Consider the following 6,883-nt stretch of genomic DNA (forward strand, 5'->3'; position numbering starts at 1 on the left):
CCACATCTATCTCAGGAATAATCAAATCTGATTATAGCTTTTTAAACAGAAAAGCATCTAATGCTTGCATCATTTGAGAAGTAGGATCTCCAACTTGTGTAATTGTGTTTGGCGCTAGTATCCTGTTAATGTGCATGTGTTTCCTCTCTAGAAATAATCAGAGATATCTGTGTTATCATTACTACCGTAACCATAAAGTTAGAGCAGAGGAGCAATATTTTGAAATTGAGCGTTCAACTTCATTCTTGCTATGTCAGGACCAAAGAGGTGTGTCATTTAAAATGTTCCCTTCAACCCCTCCCACGGCCTTACTCCTAACCCAACATAGCTGGTTATTGGTGGGGGTACTAGGCATACGTTATTCTGTCCATTATTCCATACCGAGATAGACTGAAGCAGTGTTTCCCACCATCTGAGAAGTCAGCATCCATCAGGATCATACCTTGCTTATCTTTCGCATAGCCTTTATTGCAGTTGCTCAGGTAGGTGCTACCTCACTGTCTCCTGTGTTACCAATGTTACCATGTCTTCCTCCTTGCTTGGAAATAAATTGGGGGGAAAAATGGAATCAGATTAAGATTGAAACCTACAACTGTGAGGGCTTTGTATCAACCAAGGCTGTTTATTGCTTGATTGACTGTAAGTTCTACAGATATGAGTGGCAGTGACTGTTATTTGATGACTGAAGTTATTATTAAACCTTATTTGAGCCAAATTGCACTTGAGACCTAAGCTTTCTTTATTTTTTGGGGCTTTTTTTCCTTCCATAATTTGTTTTCTACTATTAGATCAGATTAGGGTTTCTTTTGTGTTCTATCAGGGTGCTGGATCTATTGGTATATTATTGATTGATTCTTTCAGAAGTCGTCAGCTTCCACATTTCCCTCTTATCACAAATTAATAAAGATAGGAAACAAGATAGATTGATAGATAGTTATTGCCTACTCTTTTTTCATTGATTATTTCATAATTTCCAAAAGTTAGATAACAAGCATACTATTCATGCCTGTGGCCATTTAGCATTTAAACATAAGATGATTTAACTTATTGATTATTTATCGTGATTTATCCAAATGAATGTATCCTACATGAATTGGTTAATATGAAATTCCTGCATCACGTTTTCAGCAGATCTTTCAGGTTATCTCCAAGTTTAGCTCCAAATGTACTTAACCACTTAAACCCCAGCACCCTGTGATGCATTGTGAGCTTGTCGATCGGCTGTTTTCAGCTAAAGCCTTGCCCACAATAACTGAAAACAAATAGGACACTAATATAGAGCCCTGGGGGACTCAAACCATATCGGGTTTAAGAGATGAATTAGTTGAAGGAGCTCTGTGGTGTTTCTCCTCCTGTCTGAAACATTCTTTGGGGAAAGTGTCTCTAGGTTATTATTGATATGAATATTTACAGTTCACACACCTTAGTTTTGCTCTAGGTTCTCAAACAGCATGTCCATACATAAACACAAATCTGAGTGCTGTGGTATTCTTATAGTTTCACATTTCCTAAATTTACATTTGGGGTTTTCTGACATTTTAAATAGACATACCTATTTAATAAAGTGCCCTGGTGACAGTTCCATCAGTGCTCATTGCACGTGGGCATTTATTTTTAGGTCATTCTGTCAGCCACAGTCAAATGAGGATCCTACAAAGGAAGTTTAAAGAATCCTATCAAGAGACCCCATCTCTGATAAACTTGAAGTTACAGTATGTGGTTTGCTTTAAAGTTATTGTCAAAACACATTGCACAGATATAGCCTACATATTACTGGACACAGTTCACCGAGAAACCACAACAGTATAAATAGCTAACAATAAAAACACAGCATATTGTACAATATCATGTTTAGTCATCTTAATTTGCACTTTTCTTATTAACCTTATTACAGTCTCGTAAAGGTGTTTCTAATAGGATTACCGGTAATTTAAAATTCCGACCAAATACATGGCAAGTTTCTCCCATTGTGTCTGTCCTGTCCCACCCAGGCTGTCAACATGGAGGATTCTTCAGAGCAGTCCCACTGGGCGTCTCCAGCTCTGATCGGCTCCGACCCCCTGGCCAGCTTCTCTTCTGAGGCCAGTCTCTTACCACCAGGAGATGATGGAGAGGTCTTCTTCTCCAATGCTGACATGGACTACACAAGCTTGCCCTCTTACTTCTCAAACCCCAGCCATAACCGAGGCCCATCTGCCTACAGACACAGCTCAGGTCAGCATTACCACCACCTGATTGATTGAACATTTTATTTCACAGTACGTAGAATGGGTACATTTCACACCTGTGGTGCGATTTATCTCCATCCATTTATTCCATCCACCACTGTTCATCAAGTATACTTTCATGAATGAATTTAAAAAACTTAAAATCAATGGTTGTATCCTGTTCCTTTCTCCTGCAGTTCGCCAGGTGTACACTTCACCATCGCTCTTAAGCAACCTGCAGTGGCTAGATGGGCCTGGAAGCCACTCTCTGAGTTCTCCCTACAACCCGGCAACCTCCACTTGGAGTAACATGCCTCTGACAAAGACTCCTCTTCACTCGCAAACTCCAACATCCCTTTACACTACCAGTGCCATGTCATCCTTCAGTGCCTCAAGAGATGGATACTCCTCGCCAAGCAGAGAGGGCAAGGAGAGCCCCCAGTTTCAGGAAGCGTTGAAGGCTGAGCGCTTGAGTCCACTCGGGGGAGGGAGCAGTTTTCTGAATCTTACCTCAGCTGGGCCTGGAGGCGTGTACACGCCTTCTCCTCACTCACATATGCTGGGCACCTACGGTTCATACATGACCTCTCCGCAAGACTACAATTCTCTCTACTCCAGCCCGGGGGCATGGATGAACCCATCCTATTCGCCCAAACTACGCAACAAGATGAGACTATCCCCACCAGGTGAAAACACACTAAGGTTTATCATAATTATACAGTATATGACTAAATACTATTTTGTCAATATTGGTGTTTGTAATTTGTACATGGTGTATGACTGGTTGGGCAATACTGAAATCCTACACAATAAAAAACATAGTGTCATTTGTCATTTGGGGCGACTGTGGCTCAAGAGGTAGAGCAGGTCGTCCAATGATCCATGGGTCGGTGGTTCGAATCCCGGCTCCTCCTGGCTACATGTCGAAGTGTCCTTGGGCAAGACACTGAACCCCAAATTGCTCCCGATGTGCTGGCTGGTACCTTGCATGGCTTCCGCCGCAATCGGTGTATGAATGTGTGTGTGAATGGGTGAATGTAATGCACAATCTATGTAAAGCGCCTTGGATAAAGGCGCTATATAAATGCACCATTTACCATTTGTATTTACCATTTCTCTGAGCTGGGCCCGTATAAGGGGATTTTTTTCATACAGTGATATTAACACTCCATATTTTTACTTTGTAGGATAATAAATGTTTGATTTTTTATTCTGGCAGAGGCCAGAGAGTGCGTCAACTGTGGAGCCACAGCTACCCCTCTGTGGCGCAGGGATGGCACGGGCCATTACTTGTGTAATGCCTGCGGACTGTACCACAAGATGAACGGTCAAAACAGACCCCTGATCCGGCCAAAGAAAAGACTGGTATGTAAACAATGAGACACTACTGGTATGGCGCAATATAACATGATTAGTATCTAAAATGGGAAATGAGAACTGGTGTGGATATGGTTAAGACCGCACTTATTTAGAAAACAGCATTTCAGAGCTCCATAATTGATATATATATATTTTTTTTTAAAATAAATACAGACTTTGCTACAGACTCCTAATTGTCCTATGTTTTTCAGATCGTCAGCAAGCGAGCAGGTACGCTATGTGCAAACTGTCACACAAGCACGACAACACTGTGGAGACGTAATGCCAGTGGGGAGCCTGTGTGTAACGCCTGTGGACTCTACTTCAAATTACACAACGTGAGTGTGTCTATTTATGGAATGGTGCTATAGTCTATAGATAGTCTATAGTCTATAGTCTATAGTCTATCGGTCACAGTTACACATGAAAACCAACCACGGCATTGATAAACCTTGATTCTGTTTTCCATTCCCAATGATAATGTAGAAAGTGGAAACCTAATTCCTTCCTTTACATATGTAGGTAAACAGACCTCTTACTATGAAGAAGGATGGCATTCAAACAAGGAACCGGAAAGTATCGAACAAGAACAAGAAGAACAGGAAGAATGCCCTGCCGGAGCCGTACCCAGACCTGACTCAGCCACCACCACCTCTGGATGAAAACTGTGGACTTGGGCAGTTCTCGTTTGGCCCAGGTTCCCTGCTTCCCTACAGCCACAGTTCACACCTGCTTCAACAACCATCCTCCCTGCATCCCTCTGCTACTTTGTCATATACACATCACCCCAATGCTGGCATGGTGCCCACATTGGTGTGAGATGACTGGACAAGCCCAACCATAATCATTTAAGATTTGTACTAAATAGCCAACCTACAAGCTCACATCGGGACATGCCCAGAATAATGACAGGCTATAATGTCCAAAATAGGGATGCCGGGTTGAAAGTGGTTAACAGTGCATCCAGCATCATTCATTTTACTATGCACCAAGCATCATTGGGGACAAAAATCCCAGTGAGTACAACAGGAGACAGGATTTATTTTACCGAACACTTTTTGGAGTCAGTACTTCCTTGCTTGCCAATTATTTGTGTGAATTTGTCCATATTTTTGTATAGGGTGTGATAAGGAAAGAGGTGATTTTAAATCAAGAATCTGTGTTATTTTTCTATAACTATATTTCAGCAAATGGCATATTTCGCTGAAGCAGCCTACTTGTTTGAGGTCAAGTTGAAATCACTCGGCTGACTTTGTTGCATTATGTAACACAGTATATGGGAGTGTTTAGCTGTATTTTGTAAATACAAAGAAAAACTTTTTTTATAATGGTAATAGCAAAATGTGTGCATATGTTTTGTACAATATGATCTGTTTAAATTTTGTTAAAAATAAAATGTATAACATATCTGGTTATGAAGTGTACGTTAGATTAGAATTCCCAGTTCATGTACAATATCTCTACAGCTTCTGTGGGGAGAGTTCCTCTATAGTAGTGGTCTGTAACAGTCTATAATAGTGTCTTTGTCACATAATTGAATTTGACAGTCTAATAGTATCAGGTGCACTGGGCATGCAAATTTGCCTTTAAGCTGAGGTGACAAAACATTCAACTTAAATGCAACTCTTGTGCCAGGCTCTATATTTAGTGTGATGTTATCAGTTGATAAACAAAAACCTGGCCTCAAACAATCATGTGCGTATTCACGTGAACGGTGAACACATGCACGCACGCTATAATAATCCTCTTTTCCAAAAATGTTCAGAAATGGCAAAATTTGCCATTCCAGAAGCCCACAATGTGCTGTGTTGCAATATGCAATAATTACATATCACAAAAACACACCAATGTTAGAGTGTTGTTTGTTTCATGGTATCAAAGCTAATCTATTAAGCAAACTGAAATGAACAAATGTTAACCAAATGTTCAGAAAGCCTGATCAGAAAGCCTGCATGGTCCAGATTTGGCCTACTAAAAAGGACATTTTAGTTGATTCAAAAGTCAGACAATGGCGCTTAAAAGGCTTAATGTTTATTTTAAGGAGACAATTTGATTTATCAGATCAGCCCTATTCAAATTGGACAAAAAAGTGTGCATAACTGATTCAGCTTTAAATATATATTTTTAAATAATACATAGAACGTATGTGCCGGTATGCAGTCTGGGACATTCTGAGCCTGTTGGGACTGTTTTACCGTAAGCAGGTGACTACTACTCACTTTGTCTATTCATAACATTCGTAACAGGTACCGTCAGCCATAATAGTTACATGCCGAACACGGTTTGTTGCATCTAAATGCATGTCTGAAAAGAGACCAAATCCAAATCTCACACTGCTTCTCTGTAGCGAATAATCAATGCAAACAGTGCAAAGATAGTACTATTTAAGATTCTCTCTGCCATTCAGTGTATTGTAAGAATGGAAGACCATTACTGAGGCTTAATGTTGTCCTTAATATTTGTCCTTTCTTTTACTCCAAATATAATCTAAATTATCTATAGTTACTGTACAAACACTAATACAGAAATACAACACAGTAGTGTATAAAGCCACTGAGTAGGCTACTGTGTTAAATGTTCATAAATTATGGGGAGTAGGGCTGGGGCCACTTTCTTAGCACTGGTGGATGACTGATAACTTATCACTGAGGCCACAGACCCTAGAAGAATCCACCTGCTGCTGGCACAGGCACTCATACACTCCCTGTCCGTTACTGACTAGGGTACAACATGTACAGTTCAGGTACAGTATGCAAGCCCTTTAGACCCTAAATTAGGTCTCATCATGCTACATTAAACAAAAAATATATTTGCATTTATATAAACATCTGTATGTGAGTAAACACGTATGAGAGTAAACACATCATGTACACTCAAGTTACAAATGGATAAATTAATACTGAGGCTTTTCTGTGTACTCATTTAATTACTAAGCAGAATGGTGTTTTTTTTTTTACTTGCCAATACAAGTATTCTATATATATGCACTGCATAACAAATGCTGTGAACCAGTTACCATTCTCTTGATTTTATATACTGATTGATGCCCTGCAAAATCGGTGTGACTACAGAACGATTTAGCTATATCAACATTACATATACTTAAGACACACTGTCCACTTGTCTAAGAAAGTGCAGAAGCAGAAACAGTTGTAGTATATTTATATATTTAGAACCAAAATAAGGTTTAACATTTAAATATTCTTTGAGTGAGACCATAATTCATTCTCTTTTCCTTGACTGGCTTTATCTGTTTCTGCCACCAAGCTTTGGGGAAATGGTAACAAATGACAGGGATAGATTAGTAACCACAAGCC

At 39.9% G+C, this 6,883-nt stretch overlaps 1 protein-coding gene across 1 annotated transcript; it reads left to right on the top strand.

Moving 5' to 3' along the window:
• The first annotated feature begins 372 nt into the window (after positions 1–372).
• gata1a (GATA binding protein 1a) lies at positions 373–4,961 on the top strand. The gene is made up of 6 exons (XM_079511016.1): positions 373–482; positions 1,992–2,214; positions 2,405–2,893; positions 3,427–3,572; positions 3,779–3,904; positions 4,089–4,961. Exons 2-6 carry the CDS (start codon positions 2,001–2,003, stop codon positions 4,383–4,385), a joined length of 1,272 nt encoding a protein of 423 aa, XP_079367142.1. The 5' UTR covers positions 373–482; positions 1,992–2,000; the 3' UTR covers positions 4,386–4,961.
• Positions 4,962–6,883: the final 1,922 nt, after the last annotated feature.

The sequence above is a fragment of the Electrona antarctica genome (assembly GCF_951216825.1).
Source record: "Electrona antarctica genome assembly, chromosome: 9".
Lineage (NCBI taxonomy): Eukaryota > Metazoa > Chordata > Actinopteri > Myctophiformes > Myctophidae > Electrona > Electrona antarctica.

Coding starts and splice junctions, on each gene's coding strand:
- gata1a (XM_079511016.1), top strand. CDS start 2,001: ATGGAGGATTCTTCAGAGCAGTCCCACTGGGCGTCTCCAGCTCTGATC. Junction 3,573..3,778: donor TCCGGCCAAAGAAAAGACTG/GTATGTAAACAA, acceptor TATGTTTTTCAG/ATCGTCAGCAAGCGAGCAGG. Junction 3,905..4,088: donor TCTACTTCAAATTACACAAC/GTGAGTGTGTCT, acceptor TTACATATGTAG/GTAAACAGACCTCTTACTAT.